General features: G+C 36.6%; 1 protein-coding gene across 2 annotated transcripts in view; it reads left to right on the plus strand.

The window, feature by feature from the left end:
• The window catches only part of LOC150095403 (filamin-A-like), a 640,838-nt gene that overhangs the window by 224,974 nt on the left and 397,064 nt on the right, over positions 1-18,800 (plus strand). For both annotated transcript variants that reach the window (XM_090410722.1, XM_090410723.1), the window contains exon 9: positions 7,476-7,613. In XM_090410722.1, the coding sequence (XP_090266848.1) occupies positions 7,476-7,613 (138 nt within the window). The remainder of the gene's footprint in view (positions 1-7,475; positions 7,614-18,800) is intronic.

Raw genomic sequence — 18,800 nt, forward strand, 5'->3', positions numbered from 1 at the left:
ACCCTAGCTATCAAAACAATATCTATCATACCTCTTCATGACCTCATTTACAGACGAAGCACTCACAACTGAGTCAGGCAATGCATTCCATTGATTCACCACTCTCCAAGCAAAAAATCTAGTTCTCACACCTTTGTTAACCACACTTTTCCTTAATTTTCAGGGATGACCTCTTGTTCTTCCATCACTATCGCACAGCTGAAATATTTCCCTTGCATCAGTCTTATAAAAATGTAAATGTTTCTATCATATCTCCTCTTCTCTGCCTATCACCAACCTCTGCAATCCACAAGCTCTCAATCTATCAATGTAGGGAGAATTTTTTACATCACTCACCAACTTAGTTGCTCTCCTCTGAATCCTCTCTGCAACCTCATCTCCAAGGAATCCAGGTGACCAGACCCGAGAGCATAGTAATCCAAATGTTAAAGTATCAATGCTTTATAAAGGGGAAATAATAACCTCTTTATCTCTGGATGTTAGTGTGTTGCTCAATAACCAAGTAATCCTATGTGCAATCTTGGACACCTTAGCAATGCGTCCTCTGAACTTCAATTCCCTATCCACTAATATCCCCAAGTCCCTAGCCTCATCAATCTCTTGGAGTACTGTTCCATCAATGTGGTACACAGCTGGAAATCTTTTAACCCCAAAATGCATAACTTTACACTTTTCCAGATTGAACTGACATCCATTACCCTTTGTCCATTTTGCCAGTTTATTTAAATCATCCTGCAAACTCTCAACATCAGCTTGATTTCTTATTGTGCTTCCCAGCTTTGCATCTTCAGCAAATAACTGAACATCTCCCTTCAAGTTATTTCCTATATCATTTATGTACAAATTAAACAATAACGGCCCAAGCACAGAGCCCTGAGGCACACCACTAGTCAACAGATTCTCACTCTGCTCCTCCATATACTGCTTTCTGATATCTCTCCATAAGCCAATCTCTTATCCATAACACCAGTTTAATATCCATCTCCATTTGTTCTAATTTGTGCAACAGTATTCCATGGGGTATCCTGTCAAAAGTCTGCAAAATCCAGAAGTATCGCTGTGTAGCCATTCCCCTTGTCCAACTCAGATGTCACTCTATTATAAAAAGTTAATAAATTGCTAAGGCAGGACTGACCTTTAGCAAAACCATGTTGGCCCTGATAGAGTATCATATTCTCCACCCAATTCTGAATTCTGACCTTAACCAACTTTTCCAGTACTTTTACCACCACTCCCGAGATGGTAATTGGTCTGTAATTTACAACCGCAGTCTTGGAGCCTCCTTTATGCAAAGGAACTATTTTTCTTTCCTTCCACTCCCTAGGGACCATACCAGAGTTCAAACTCCAGTTAAATAACCAAGTAAGAGGAGTTGACAATTCCCTTGCACATTCGCATAACACCCGAGCTGATATCCCATCTAAACCAAGAGCAGTGTTTGTGTTTAAATTCTGCAATATTCTAAGTACTGTACCTCTGTTTCATTAACTTGAATTCTCACATCTTATTGCTACAGGTACAGAGATATCCTCACTTGGGTGATAGACTTTTGAAAAGTGCTCACTCAGTAACTCTACTATTACATCTGATTTGGTCACCTCGATACCATTGGCATCCACTAAGGTTATCCTTCTAAAGTCATTCTTCCTTATCATCATATGATCAGCAAAATGCTATGTAAAGCAGTTGACATAAATTTTGGCAGTAAATTTGGAACATACCATACATGGAAATAGTGTAGTATGCCATTAAAAAAATAACTCTGTAAAATGTTTCAAATCGGTAACTAAATTATTTCATCATGGTGAGTGATTTTTTAAAATAGTTAGCCATAAAAAATGTATAGATCGAAAATTTTTAAAATCTGTAACATTTATTTTTAAGAAATATGCTAATCGAATTTTAGAGGCGCACTAATCGAATTTGTGTATTGCAAAAAAATGACGTACTAATCGGGAGTGCATTAATCGAGGGATTGCTGTACTTGAATAACCTTCTTCTGATCTAACTTTCATAAAATATTCCCTGTATTTCTTTCCATAGAATCATCACGTATCTTAGATTCTACATCATCATCATAACACTAATTGCAGGTGTAGACCATATTGGTCTGTTCCAGTCTCATTATCCATCCAATATCCTTTTTTGAGGTCTACCCTGCCTTCTCTTCCATTGGATTCACTTACTAAAAGCTAATTCTTGTAGAAAGCCTTATATGCTGGTTAAACATGATAACTTATTAATTAAGGAATTGACAGCGTACACTAGAAATATAAATTAAATCAACTTTAATATATATACTTTCCGATATTTCGGCAACGTCACGTTGCCATCTTCATGGGAACTTAAGATAAAGACACGTGCACACATGTACAACATAACAGCAAATGAGAAACGAAACGAGGAAGCTACTGATTTCCTAAAGTCCTGATGGTGCCCCCTGGTGGGCTATATTAGGTGTTCTTGGCCTTTGGGCTGAAGTTCTTCTGATATATGTTTCCCAAATTTGGGGCAGTCTCATGCATCCAAATTTGTTGAGGTTTGGCATGTTCCTAAGGGCTGAAGCTGATTCCATGAATAGTCTTTCATATTTGAACTTGATGCGGTGTATTACTGTGGCTTTCTTCCACCTTATTCTTTGGCGAGTATCCAGAGCATGGTCTACAAGCCCAGAGTGGCTGTACTGGTGAAATCGGATATAGATCTTGTGTTCTGAGATTCTGATATTTGCTGTCCTGCCTGTTTGGTCAAAGTAAGACAATTTACAGCTGCATGGGATCTGGTATGTACCAGGTAGGTCTAGGGGAAGTGGTTGGTCTTTAGTGGAGCAGATAAGGGATGCCGATTTTCTATATGGTCTGTAACAAGAGGTCGTCATGTTTTTTTAGGATTTTGTTGATTTTTTTTCCGAGGTGCCTCGGATGTAGGGAATGGTGATGGATTTAGAGTAATCTTTTTTGTGAAGGGGGGGGGGTCGGTTGTGGATAACTGGTTTTAGTATTTTTTGGATTTTTTTTTTTTTGGGGGGGGTAGCCATTGAAAATAGAAAACCCACCCATGCCTGTATGGGTGGGTTTTCTATAAACTGAGAAAACCGAGGTTCCATCAGGTTAGCGGGTGACCAGTGTGTCTAGGAAGGGAGGCCTATTGTTTTTCTCTTTTTCCAGGGTGAACTTGATTCTAGGGTGTTGGTTGTTTAAGTGTGTTAAGAAGGAGAGGAGTGTATCCGGCCCATGTGGCTAAATAGCGAACATATCGTCAACGTAGCGAAGCCATATGATAGGTTTTTGTGAGGCAGAGTTTAAGGCTTTCTCTTCAAAGGTCTCCATAAAGAAGTTGGCCATGGGTGGGGAAAGTGGTAAACACATGGCTGTCCCCTTTATCTGTTTGTAGAATTTTTCCTGCCAAATGAAATAGCCTGAGTTCATTGTGAACTGAAATAGGGCTGAGATATCGGGAGGAAATTTCTGTATTTGTTCAAATTCTTTATTTGCCGCAGTACACGAGACGTCATGTGGAATTGAAAGTAATTGTAGAAACGCTGCCGGGATAATCGGGTAATCCCAAATTGTGTAAAATTTAAGCACCATTCCATTTCACAAAAAGCTCTCTGTATCTACAACAACCAGGCGAGCCAGGCTTTACTTTGGGAGCAAATTAACGCTACACGCGGTTCCCTAGCCGGCGTAAGCATTAGATAATGAGCTTTCAAATATGCTAAATCACGAGCTTTTGTCAATTCTACATGGTGTCTCGTGCACTGTGGCAAATAAAGAATTTAAACGAATATGGAGTCGACATATCAACAAGTTTGATAAATTAAAAAAGAACTTGACGTCCAAACCAAAACTACAAACCAACACTGTAGTTAACCTTTCTTCAGTCATCTTGAAGGCTGAAGCACTCGCCACTCTTTCACATGGTTACAACTTCGGCATTGCTCCTAGATAATTACTAGCTGAGGAATTAATGATCCAGATTGAATACGGGATTTGCCACCTTCCAAACCACATCACCAATGATATTAGATAGGATGTAGCCTGCGTTCTCACAAAAGCAAAACCACCAAACACCAACATATCCATTAGTGAATAGAAGTCTCTACAGGAATTGAAGAAAAACAAAGAAATAATTATCACCAAAGCGGATAAGGGGAACACCACTGTGGTACTCAGTCATAATGACTACACGGGTAAGCTTAAGGTTTTACTATTAGATCGAGCTACTTACCTCCATGTTGAATGCAATCCCACCAACTCACAAATCAGAAAACTCTATAGGCTCCTTTAAGAAAGTTACTTCTTGGCCTGTGGAGATTACTGACTAAAACCATATAACTCTAGACCCCCCCCCTTTCTGGGCTCCCAAAAATGCATAAAGAAATTGTGCCATTACATCCCATACCCCCACTTGCAAACTAGCTGAATATTTAGCCAAAGCGCTCTCACACTATACTGGCAACACACCATCACACATAAAAAAAAAAACTCAGCCCACTTCAAAGCCAGTATAGAAAACCTTGCACTCCAACATAATGACATAATGGTCAGTTTTGACATCTCCTCCTTATTCACAAATATCCCCCTCAAAGAAACCTTAGAGCTAATCCAAGCTAAATTTCCTCCTGATATCTCAGCCCTATTTCAGTTCACAATGAACTTAGGCTATTTCATTTGGCAGGAAAAATTCTACAAACAGATAGAGGGGGGGGGACAGCTATGGGCTCACCACTTTCCCCACCCTTGGCCAACTTCTTTATGGAGACCTCTGAAGAGAAAGCCTTAAACTCTGCCCCACAAAAACCTACCATATGGCTTTGCTATGTTGATATGTTCGCTATTTGGCCACATAGCTCGGATACACTCCTCTCCTTTTTAACACACTTAAACAACCAACACCCTAGAATCAAGTTCACCCTGGAAAAAGAAAAAAACAATAGCCTCCCCTTTCTAGACACACTAGTCACCTGCCAATCTGATGGAACTTTGGTTTTCTCAGTTTATAGAAACCCACCCATACAGGCAGATACCAAGCCCTAACTACTGAACTAAATCACATCCTTAACACTTTCTCAGCCAATGGCTACCCCCCCTCCAAAAAAAAATCCAATAAATACTAAAACCAATTATCCACAACCCCCCTCCCCCCCTCCACAAAAAAGATTACTCTAAATCCATCACCATTTCCTACATCCGAGGCACCTCGGAAAAATCAACAAAATACTAAAAAAACATGACTTGACCTCTTGTTACAGACCATATAGAAAATTGGCATCCCTTATCTGCTCCACTAAAGACCAACCATTTCCCTTAGACCTAACTGGTGTATACCAGGTCCCTTGCAGCTGTAAATTGTCCTACTTTGACCAAACTGGCAGGACAGCAAATATCAGAATCTCAGAACACAAGGACTATATCTGATTTCACCAGTACAGCCACTCTGGGCTTGCAGACCATACTCTGGATAGAATGCCACAGAATAAGGTGGAAGAAAGCCACAGTAATACACCGCATCAAGTTCAAATATGAAAGACTATTCATGGAATCAGCCTGAGACCTTAGGAACGTGCCAAACCTCAACAAATTTTGGATGCATGAGACTGTCCCAAATTTGGGAAACATATATCAGAAGAACTTCAGCCCAAAGGCCAAGAACACCTAATATAGCTCGCCAGGGGGGTACCATCAGGACTTTAGAAAAATGGTAGCTTCCTCGCTTTGTTTTTCATTTGCTGTTATGTAGTACTTGCGTACACTTGTCTTTATTTTAAGTTCCCATGAAGATGGCAATGTGACGTTGCCGAAATATCGGAAAGTATATATTAAAGTTGATTTAATTTATATTTCTAGTGTCAATTCCTTAAGTATTTAGTTATGTTATTACTAAAAGCTAGTGTTTTTAAATAACTAGAATTGTCTTCTGGATTAGCTGATCTTGTACAGAAGTGGAAAATTTGTTTTTCATCTTGCAACAAGCAAACCAGTCTGAAGAATGCATTTAACAGATATATAATACATTACTTTTTTAGCCTTATAATAAATTTAGTTTAATCCTTTATCCAAGTGTGAGCAAACAAAGTTTGCGCCTGAAAGTATCTTCAGGACTAGGGTAAGGTGGTACAACACCAGGGCACTCCTTGCAAAGGTGGAGCAAGCTACCAACACTCCTATCTCAGTATCTCCCATAATGCAAAACACATCTCCTTGCAGATATGTCTAATGTTATGCATTAAGGGAAGGACCACAACCCAGACTAGTTTAGACTTTTATTGAGGTCTCTTCAGTGGGAGCTAGGCCCAAGAGGAGATACCAGGCAGAAGCATTAGCAGGTCATCTCTACCTATAGGAGTTGCCAAATGGTGTGCCACCCTTTTTTAATAAATTACTCTGGATTTAGAGAAAGATGTTGAAAGTTTATTTTTCACTTGGTTAGAGTATAATAAATTTAGTTTAATTTTTAGTTTAATCCTTTATCCAAGTGTGAGCAAACAAAGTTTGCGCCTGAAAGTATCTTCAGGACTGGGGTAAGGTGGTACAACACCAGGGCACTCCTTGCAAAGGTGGAGCATCCCTTGATGCATAACATTAGACATATCCTCAAGGAGATGTGTTTTGCATTATGGGAGATACTGAGATAGGAGTGTTGGTAGCTTGCTCCACCTTTGCAAGGAGTGCCCTGGTGTTGTACCACCTTACTCCAGTCCTGAAGATACTTTCAGGCACAAACTTTGTTTGCTCACACTTGGATAAAGGATTAAACTAAATTTATTATACTCTAACCAAGTGAAAAATAAACTTTAAACATTTTTTAGCCTTTAGTTGCTTTGCTACAATTCAATAATTCCAGTTTTTCAAATCTCAGAACACTTAATCTCTGCCAGATCACCTTATATAGCATCTGTTAATTTTCTAAATAAATGAGCCACTGTATCTCCTACCCTAAGTAATTCCCTTCATTTAAATAGTTTCCAGATTTCATGACTTACCTTTAACTAGACAACCTTCAGTGATTCTTCCCCTTGCTTTAGAGATTACATGTGGAACATTTTCAAGCTAGTATAGGCTTCTAATAACAGGATGGTATACTAGGGGATAAATCATCTATTAATATAGTTCTAGATAAATCATCATCCAAAGCCACAGCTTTACAGCTCATTAGGTGGAAAGCATAAGTTATCTACTTGACCAGTTGGCTGTTTCCCTAATTAGCTTAGAAATAGGTGAATTCATGCAAATGAATTCAGCTGTTTTTAAGAAGTGTTTTCCCTTTATGTTAAAATACACTTAGATTCACTGTTAACTATATCTAGATTAGTTTATTATTAACATGAAAATATCTCATATAGAATATTTTGTGGGGAGGAACACCACAGAGTTTGTAATGAATTTTGTTTATGTACAGTTGAATATGCTGTGTGGTATAATTTGTGATGACAATATTTTTTATGCCATGTTCTCTTCTTTATTACTTTCTAGTATGTGATGCTCGGAAAGTTAAAGCTTCTGGAAGAGGACTACAGCCAAATGGTATTAGAGTACGTGATGTAGCAGATTTTAAAGTTTTTACTGAAAATGCTGGCCAAGGAGATTTAGTTGTGAAAGTGATTGGTCCTGGTAAGATTATGAATAATTTTCACACCATTCAGTTTGATAAATATGTTGTCAGTTGTATGAATCTCCCATGATGAGTCTGCTGACTCCATGGAGAGTGCAATAATAATAATAATTTGGAATGTTACATAAATTAGCTTGTCAAGCCATTTTAGATTTGATCAAGAGTAGCAAGATATTAGAAAACTTCAGTTATACTGTATCTAATGAAAGGTAGTGATTAATTTCAGAGGGATAATTAACTAGAAGTTTTGAACGTTTAAGTATATTTGTGGTTTCAAATTTTAATGTTTCATTAGAATGATACATTAATTTATATGTATTTAATTTTTTTTCCCGAATTAGAAAAATGGTCAAAGTAATTGTTTTAATCAACACTAGAATTTTAGATGTTCACGGAGTACAGAAAATGTAAAGCAAAGATTTAATTTTCTTTTCAGATTTATGAAATGTTGGATGTGATGAATTTGCAAATTATAATACAAGAATTAGACTTCTGATTCTTGTATCATAATTGCATCTTCAAGGTTTAATTCACTTCCAAAACACTATTGAAAGACAAAGGTTTATTATTATTCAGTCAATCCTCAACTTATGATGGGTTCCATTCCAATGATCCCGTTATGTCAAAGATTACAATTCAGAATATTGATTTTGTTGTATTTTCAACTAATTTTTTCTTTTTTATAGTGAAATCATACAATTGACAAATTACAAAATAAAATGACTGAACAGAACTGTAATGTAATAAATAATGAAACATCAGTTTACAGTGCTTCTTTGTACTTACTGAAATAATCAGCAGGAAACGTACAGGCAAAAGTAATTACTCATATCTCTTGCTTTATTAATTGGGTGATTACTCATTGGAGGAGATGGAGGAGGACAGGTCATCTACAACAAATTCTTCAAATTCAGGAATTGCAGTCAAGTGTCCTAATGGTTTGTCATATGTGTAATTTGTGGAAGGTTTTATTCTCATTGTCAAAGATGAGATGACAGCAAGAGTGGGCTTTTTGAAAACATGTACATTACATCTAACATAGTCTGCACAGAGTTTGCCTTTTCTTTTCTGCATAAATCTTTCTCAGTTGCAGCTCGAATCATTCTAACTACATTTCTTAAATCTCTCCATGTCAGAATCCATTTCCTCAAACAGCCATTATTGCCTTACTAACAGAGGTACCTCTGTCAATTTTTCCCCTGTAAACTTTTTTTTTTTTTTTTTTTTTGTAATATCTTTTCTTGTAATACTTTTTCTTTGTTGCATCCTGTGAATGTATGAACATGGAATTTCAAAGCTTCTTTCAAATGGCATTTATACCCTTTACAGTCACCTCATTTCATACTGCATAAATTTAAGAAAAACCGTCTTCAGTAAATTCCCTCATCCATACGTGCAGCAATAAAGTGGTATTCAGAGAATTGTGTTAACAGGCTGGCCATTGTAAGTATGAGTGGTCATAAGTCATGTCATTTGTAAATTGAGGACTGACTGTATATAGGCATGTATAGGGGTTTGGCCTCATTGAGGAAGGGCATTTTGTAGGTCATGCAGTACATAAATAATTTTCATGCTTCTTGAAAACATTTGCTAAAGTTGGCTATGCTCTTCTGTTGGGCATACTCTTCACTCAGCCAACTAGGCTGAGTGAAGAACACACTTTCCAATCAGCAGGCTGTATGGGTTGGAATTATGCTATGGGCATGGAATTTTATGAATGTCTTTAGGAGGTAGATGAATTTCATTGCCTAGTGTCAGACCACCACCTGTCCGTGCGGTTAGCCTAGTGGCTTTGCGCTTCGCAACCATATGATTGGGGAAGGAGTGTCCCAGATTCGATTCCCGTCGAAGACTTGAGGAATTTGAGGATCTTCCTCAGTCATGGTTGCGGGCAGTAGGGTTTTTTCTGCCAGTTTATCTGGCGTTTTTCATCCCACAAGCAGGCAAACCGGCCCCCGTGAACATGCGCGTATACAGCCAAAAATACATCACTCCCAGCGGCAGACTAGGCGACAGGTCAGTTGGGAGTGGTACTAACAAGTAGTCGCATCTAAGTAACATGCGGACCCTGCAGAGGAAGCGGTAATAACGCGTAGTGAAAGAAGAAGTGTCAAACCACCACTGTGTTTATTGGAAGCCTGAAAGTAGACTTGAAAAAATTCCATGTTTGATCTCTAGAACTTATTTTTTAGATTATCTAACCTTTAGCCCATCCACAGTACTTGCAATCTTCTGTAGCTGGGATTCACATAAAATTGCTTTGTGGATACCTCTTTTTTATGAAAAATGAAAGCGTTTGAGAACAGGAATCAAACCTTGGAGATTCAGTGGCAAACTCTGAAGAAAACATTGATTCTGCCAGAGAGGCATGTGGTGAGGTTGTGTGCAAGGATAAAAAAATCAGAACTCCCTGGTGGACACAGGAAGTTAAAGAGGCAGTGAAGGAAAAGAAGAAAGTATATCAAAAGTTCCTGTCAAATAAGTCAGCTTGTGCTCTTAGAGAATATAGAGACAAATGCAAGAATGCTAAACACTTTGTAAAACTAGCTAAACAAAAGTCATGGGAGGACTTTGGCAAGAATATAGAAAACAAATATCAAGAAGGTGGCAAAATATTCTGGAGGTTGTTGAAGAAACTTAGGAATGGAGGAAAGAGTGCTTTGCAATTACTTTGAAATTTTGCAATTACTTTGAAAAACTGCTAAATGAAACAAGCAGTGATGACAGCACAGTGATAAAAAAAAAACACTGACCAGGCATGCAGTCAGGAATACATATCCATACTTGAAGAAGAAAAAGCCATCAAAGGCTTGAAATGTGGAAAGGCAGCAGGAGTAGATGATATTCGACCAGAAATGCTGAAGTATGGTGGTATAAAAGTCTTACAGTGGCTGCACTGCATAGTTCAGAAAGCCTGGACAGAGGGATGAATTCCCGATGATTGGAGTAGAGCTCTCATAGTACCCATATATAAAAAGGGAAATAAAACTGAATGTGAGAATTACAGAGGTATTTCCCTGCTGAGTGTTCCTGGCAAGATCTATGCAAGTATACTTGAGAAACGGTTGAGAAGAATTGTGGAAGAAAAGCTTGGTGAAGAACAAGTTGGATTCAGGCCAAATAGAGGCTGTCAGGATCAGATCTTCACTTTACGACAAATAGTCGAGAAAGCATGGGAATATAACAAAGATCTGTATTTAAGTTTTGTCGATTTGGAAAAGGCATATGACAAGGTGCCAAGAGAGAAGCTATTCAATACGCTGCAGTTATATGGTGTCAATGGGGCATTATATCAAGCAATGCTTAGTCTTTATTTGAGTTGTAAGTCAGCAGTTAGAATTGAAGGAAGTACAGGAAGATGGTTTAATGTTAAATCTGGTGTGAGACAAGGATGTACATTATCCCCTTTGTTATTCATTATCTATATGGATCACATTATGAAGGAAAGTGGATATTAAACATGATATTAGAATTGGAGATGTTAATGTCAGCTCTTTGCTTTATGCGGACGATATTATACTTCTAAATAAATCCGCTACAAGTTTGCAAGATTCCCTGACTAAATTGAATAGCTGTTGTAATAGATATGGTATGAAGGTCAGCAATAAAAAGACAAAGACAATGAAAATAGGCAGAATCATTGAAAATGTCAACTGTGTTGTGAATGGAGAACCTGTGGAACAAGTAAAACATTTCAGCTACTTAGGCATGATTTTTACTGAAGATGGTAAATTAAATATAGAAATAGACAACAGAATCAGCAAAGCTGGTATGGTGGGAAGTCAGTTGAATAAATTCATATGGAATAAGAGAGAAATTAGTCGGAACACTAAATTAGCTGTATACAAGACGGTGTTCAAACCAGTTTTAACTTATGGATCTGAGAGCTGGGTCAGAAGTAAAACACTTGACCAAAGACTAGAGACCACAGATATGAGAGTCCTGAGAAAGATTAGAGGTGTGACAGATGGCATCAATGGCAATATCATATTAAAAATGAGGATATTAGGAAAGAACTTGACATTGTCAGCATCCAGGAATGCGTTAGCAGAGCTAATCTCAGGTGGTATGGTCACTTAAATAGAATGGGAGAGGAAAGATTAGCAAAACAAGTGTTCTCTGCCAGGTTGGCAGGAAAACGACTCAGAGGAAGACCAAGATATAGATGGACTGATACGCTACAAAGTGCCCTAGATGATTGAAATATAAGATCTGATAATGTTGGAGTCTTGACAAGTAACAGACTGATTTGGAGGAAAATTGTAGATAGGAAGTTATTAATGATGTAATTTTTTCATGTAGTACTGTCATATCCTGTACACCCCTTGAGGCTACATGGCAGGAATTTGATGATGATGATGATATAATATAGTCATGAATTTGTAATTATTTGGGATTTATTGATTTCATTCATGTTTTTAGTTTTGGCATATCTAGAAAATTTATCATTTCTTGGTTTTATAATTTCTGGCTGTCATGGTATATATTATTCCAACTGAGTTTCGTGACTAGTTTCCTGTTTTCTTCCAGACTTGTTTTTTACTTTCCAGTTTTTGATATCATCAGGTCTTTTTGCTCTAAATCACTCATAACTGCATTGAACAATATACATCTTTGTCTTTCTGTCAGTCTTTTTTTTTTTTTTTTTGCTTTAAAAATGTTTTGCTAATTTTTTAGTTTCCATTTTGTTTAACTATGCTCACACATTCCTGAATATTAGCAACATGTAATTCCTTTCTGATAATTATGTGATTCAGCCACTGATGTGATCTGTTCATTTCCTTAAATTTTTCATATGTTGAAATTGGTTTGAGTACTCTTGTGTATTGCTAATTTGATGTTTTTGCAAGTTCCTCTCTTTTTCCTCTCTAGTTTATTCAACTTCAACTTTGTTTATTCTCTCATCAGTTTCCAGGTTTCATTTTAATCTTAACTAAATTTGTGATTAAATAACTAAAATATTACTTGTTAAAAGTTTTTCTGCTTGGTTATGATGTAAATTAAAGATGCCAAGAAATTATATTAGTGGTTTAATCCTTTATCCTTATTCCACTGATGAGACCTCAAAGGTCAAAACTGGTTTGGGTAGTGACCCTTCCCATAATGCATAGCATTATACATGTCTGCAAGTTTATGTACTTTGCATTATGGGATACTAAGGTATAAAGTCACTAGCCTCTATATATGAATTGCCCAGTCATCAAGTTTTTTCATGCACAAACTTTGTTTGCTTACACTAGAACAGAGGATTAAACCATGAATATAATTTCTTGGTATTTTTAATTTAAAATATTACTTGTTCTGCAGATTCATTGTAGAATGAGTTTTCTGTTTTATTACCTGTTTTCATACCAGATTTATTGTAGCATCCTCCTTCTTTCAGGGATTTATGCCCAGTGGTCTGTTCCCACTTCATTCTATTTTTTCTTTGGTCCTACAACTGGGTGGTATTGAAGTATCTTCTTGGGTAATCTGAATATGTTCAATCCATTTATTTTTGCATTTGTATCTTTTCTAATGCTGATTCTATTTTTAGTTCTTTGCATATTTCTGTGTCTTTTAGTCCCAGAGAGTATATCCTGCTATCCTCTTCGGAATTTTATTTCTCTAGTTTTTTTTTTTTTTCTGCAGTATTTATGGCCCATATTTCACTTTCATACAGTAGAGGTCTTGCAAGAACTTGATGAAGTCTATTATTTTAATGGCTAATATAGCCTACTTTTGTTTAGTCGTGTCCCTTTTTTTACAATGTCATTGGCTCTTTATCCAAAACTTAGGGCATAATTGAAGTGTTATAAAACTAATATATGAAGAATAATAATAGAATATATAGGAGGAAAATTTGGACATACCTTTTTGGATGTTGGTTTCTGTCTCCTTATTCCGGTGATGTGCCTTCATCTGTTGTAGGCTGTTAAAGGAAAGGGGGGGGTAAAGTAATGTGGGGGAATTTTTTGAAAAAACCCAGGTTTTTTATATGTATAATAGTAATATTATTATTGTTAAGGGTGGGTAGAGAGCATTTAGGAGGGGGGGGGTGAGAGAAGGATCTGAAGATAGAAATTTTTTTTGGGGAAGAGGAGAGATTTAAGGGAAAAACTCGGGGCAGGAGTAACGGGGTGCGAGTCATTTCGACAGGCTTAGTCTTCGAAACTTGTGGGGGAAGATCCACTTTTTCCCTTAAATCCCTCCTCTTCCTCCAAAAAATTTCTATCTTCAGATACTTCTCTCACCCCCCCCCAAACTCTCTCTCTACCCACCCTTAATAATAATATTATACGTATAAAAAAACCCATTTTTTTTTTTTTTTCAAATAATTCCCCAACATTACTTTACACCCCCCCCCCTTTTTTTTTAGCAGCTTAACAGCAGATCAAGTCACATTGCTGGAATAAGGAGACAGAAAACAACATCCAAAAAGCATGTCCAAATTTTCCTCCTATATTATTCATCATATATTAGTTTTATAACACTTCAATGATGTCCTAGGTTTTGGGTAAAGAGCCAATGACATTGTAAAAAAAAAGGTGCACTCCTAAACAAAAGTAGGCTATATTAGCCATTAAAATAAGCTTATTTTAGAGGAGTAATATGGGAATTTTCCCAGAAATAATTCCCATTGATGAAGTCTTATTCTTGTGTACTTTTGAACTTGTTAGGTTTGAAAATATTATTCATCATCCCTAGTATCTTAAGGAAGTTGGAAGTTATGGTATATTAACATTGGTTTCTTTGGTATGTTATATGGAGCATCCAGGATAATTGAAGCAGTTAATGTGTTCTAAATTTTATTTTCACTCATTATATTACTTCTGACCAAAAATAGTCCTTTAAAAGTCTTAATCTGTTGATATTTGTATTCCAAGTTTTTTAGCAATTGTGATCAAGTAAAATATTGATCTCTGGAGTTCTTCACATCTTGCTGTGATTACTTGGTCATATGCAAGCAACCTTGGTATTAATATGGTTCTACAATCTAGTTAAAATGCTGGTTTTTATATTTTTCTTCCATTTCTTTACTACTTCATCTATAGATAGTGGTGACACTGGGCATTCTTGATGGACTATTGTTACGTAAATCTCCAAAGAGTCTGAGGACCTATCATTGGAGGGCACTGTACTCTATCACATACACCTCACCATCTTCTCTACTACTTAATCCTCCAACTACTTACAATGACATTATCACCATTAACATACAGTGCCATTTACTGTCTCACCACTAATAGTATTTTTTGTCTGTAAACTGAATGTATTCTCTTGCACAATTTGCCTGTATGTGCAGGAGGAAAAATCCAAGTCTTCTGGAGAAAAAATCCTACTACCTCCATATAAAATCATTTGACTTGCCATCAATGGAAAACAGCCATATAATGATTCCTCTCATGACAAGGATTGAACTCGGGGCTTTTTCAAAGGATGCAACATCCTATTGTTCTTGCATACAGAGTTGCTTACAGATGATTTCTCTGTTTATTGGTTTCCATTCTGTAACTTTTTTCTTTAATTATTACATACAGCTATTTGATTGTTTTGTTATTGCTGAGAACAGTTGATTTGGAGTGTTTAATCTCTTTATAATCCATAGTTTGTTCCTTATGACTTTGTCAAAGGCAATTTTTATGTCTTGAATTCACAATGCTATTCCATTAGTATTTTTAATGTAAAAACTGGATTAATACATGTTTTTTTTTTTTTTTGGAAGCTGTTTTATTCTTCACAAAGTTTATTTTCTATACATGATTTAAGTTTTGAAATTAACATTCTGTAACTTATTTAGGAGACTTACTCCAATGATTTTCATAGTTACTTATTGCATTTTTATAGAGTGGAATGATAATGGCCTTATTCCAGCTTTTTTGATAATTTGCCTTGCTGCCAGATATTGTTAAATAATTTTAATAGTTGTGTGATAAACAGGATACCTGCATAAATTGACAAATTATATTCTTGTTTGATGATTTATTCAAGTGTTTGCAAACTTGTATATATGTATGCACATCCCAAAGGAATTGTGCTTTGCATTAAGGGATACTAAGGTGTGAAGTCAACAGCCTCTATATACAAATAGCCTAGTTGGTCCTTCATACACAAACTAGGTTTAGTTACACTTGAATAAAGAATTTAAACCAGAATATTATTTCTTGTATAATTTACTTTGTAACCATCATCATCATCAAATTCCTGCCATGTACCCTCAAGGGGTGTACAGGATATGATAGTACTACATGAAAAAAATTACATCATTATTAATTTCCTATCTACAATTTTCCTCCAAATCAGTCTGTTACTTGTCAACACTCCAATATTATCAGATCTTATATTTCTATCGTCTAAAGCACTTTGTACCGTATCAATCCACCTATATCTTGGTCTTCCTCTCGGTCGTTTTCCTGCCAACCTGGCAGAGAACACTTGTTTTGCTAATCTTTCCTCGCCCATTCTGTTTAAGTGACCATACCACCCGAGATTATCTCTGCTAACATATTCCTGGATGCTGACAATGTCAAGTTCTTTCCTAATATCCTCGTTTTTAATATGATACTGCCATTGATGCCATCTGTTCACGCCTATAATCTTTCTCAGGACTCTCATATCTGCAGTCTCTAGTCTTTGGTCAAGTGTTTTACTTCTGACCCAGCTCTCAGATCCATAAGTTAAAACTGGTTTGAACACTGTCTTGTATACAGCTAATTTAGTGTTCCAACTAATTTCTCTCTTATTCCATATGAATTTATTCAATTGACTTCCCACCATACCAGCTTTGCTGATTCTGTTGTCTATTTCTATATTTAATTTACCATCTTCAGTAAAAATCGTGCCTAAATAGCTGAAATGTTTTACTTGTTCCACAGGTTCTCCATTCACAACACAGTTGACATTTTCAATGATTCTGCCTATTTTCATTGTCTTTGTCTTTTTATTGCTGACCTTCATACCATATCTATTACAAGAGCTATTCAATTTAGTCAGAGAATCTTGCAGACTTGTAGCGGATTTATTTAGAAGTATAACATCATCCGCATAAAGCAAAGAGCTGACATTAACATCTCCAATTTTGATATCATGTTTAATACCACTTTCCTTCATAATGTGATCCATATAGATAATGAATAACAGAGGGGATAATGTACATCCTTGTCTCACACCAGATTTAACATTAAACCATCTTTCTGTACTTCCTTCAATTCGAACTGCTGACTTACAACTCAAATAAAGACTAAGTATTGCTTGATATAATGTCCCATTGACACCATATAACTGCAGCGTATTGAATAGCTTCTCTCTTGGCACCTTGTCATATGCCTTTTCCAGATCAACAAAACTTAAATACAGATCTTTGTTATATTCCCATGCTTTCTCGACTATTTGTCGTAAAGTGAAGATCTGATCCTGACAGCCTCTATTTGGCCTGAATCCAGCTTGTTCTTCACCAAGCTTTTCTTCCACAATTCTTCTCAACCGTTTCTCAAGTATACTTGCATAGATCTTGCCAGGAACACTAAGTAGGGAAATACCTCTGTAATTCTCACATGCAGTTTTATTTCCCTTTTTATATATGGGTACTATGAGAGCTCTACTCCAATCATCGGGAATTTGTCCCTCTGTCCAGGCTTTCTGAACTATGCAGTGCAGCCACTGTAAGACTCTTATACCACAATACTTCAGCATTTCTGGTCGAATATCATCTACTCCTGCTGCCTTTCCACATTTCAAGCCTTTGATGGCTTTTTCTACTTCAAGTATGGATATGTATTCCTGACTGCATGCCTGGTCAGTGTTTTTTACCACTGTGCTGTTATCACTGCTTGTTTCATTTAGCAGTTTTTCAAAGTAATTACTCCATACTTCAAGGATATCTTTTTCTCCCGTTTTCATGTCACCTTTATCATCTCTAATTCCTTTTATAGCACTCTTTCCTCCATTCTTAAGCTTCTTCAACAACCTCCAGAATATTTTGCCACCTTCTTGATATTTATTTTCTATATTCTTGCCAAAGTCCTCCCATGAGTTTTGTTTAGCTAGTTCTACAGAGTGTTTAGCATTCTTGCATTTGTCTCTATATTCTCTAAGAGCACAAGCTGACTTATTTGACAGGAACTTTTGGTATGCTTTCTTCTTTTCCTTCACTGCCTCTTTAACCTCCTGTGTCCACCAAGGAGTTCTGATTTTTTTATCCTTACAAACAACCTCACCACATGCCTCTCTGGCAGAATCAATCAATGTTTTCTTCAGAGTTTGCCACTGAATCTCCAAGGTTTGATTCCTGTTCTCAAACTCTTTCATTTTTCCTTCAATAATCTTTGTGTATTTTAGTCTACAGCTCACATCTGAGAGCTGCTCAACTTTTATTCGCTTTAAAACTTTCTTACATGTTATTCTTTTCAATATGAAATTCAATTTTATCCTGCTCAAGACTAAATAGTGATCACTTCCAATTTCAAATCCTCTGTACACTTTGGTGTCCTGCACCAGGGAGAAAACATCACTATCAACAATAATATAGTCAATGAGACTTTTCTTATTCCTTGCCTCTTCTCTCCATGTGAATTTGTGCACATTTTTATGTTGGAACATGGTGTTAGTAATAACCAGTCCATGTCCTGAGCAGAAATCCAACAGATATTTGCCATTATTATTAGCTTTGCTCTTTTCTCCAAATTTTCCCAAAATATTTTTGTATGTCTCACAATCATTTCCTACTCTGCTATTTAGATCCCCAACAAGGACCAACTTTTCATTTTTCATTGTGACAGTTGCTTTTTCTAAAGCCTCAAAAAATTCCTCCACTTCTACCTTAGTAGAACCTTCTGTGGGACCATAGGCACAAATAAGTCTCATTGTCCAGTTCCCCATTCTCATATTTGCCCACATTACTCTACTTGAGACTGACTGCCATTCAAGAAGATTAGCCTCGTATTTTGTGTTGATTACTATGGCTACTCCTTCTTTTCCTTGATTGTCATTGCCTGAATATAACATTTTGTATTTATTGCTCAGAAAGATCTCACCAGTTTTGGTCTTTTTTGTTTCAGTCACCCCTATTATATCGATCTGGTACTTATCTAATTCCTCAGCTAGCTCCATTTCTTTGCCATTCAGGCTTCTGACGTTGATTGTGCCGATCTTTAACTCTGGTGATGTTGAGTTGGGGTTTATTTTCAGATTTGTTCCAGTAGCTGACT

Source organism: Typopeltis vanoorti, chromosome 20 (assembly GCF_054136105.1).
Source record: "Typopeltis vanoorti isolate ZY-2024b chromosome 20, IOZ_Tvanoo_1.0, whole genome shotgun sequence".
NCBI lineage: Eukaryota > Metazoa > Arthropoda > Arachnida > Uropygi > Thelyphonidae > Typopeltis > Typopeltis vanoorti.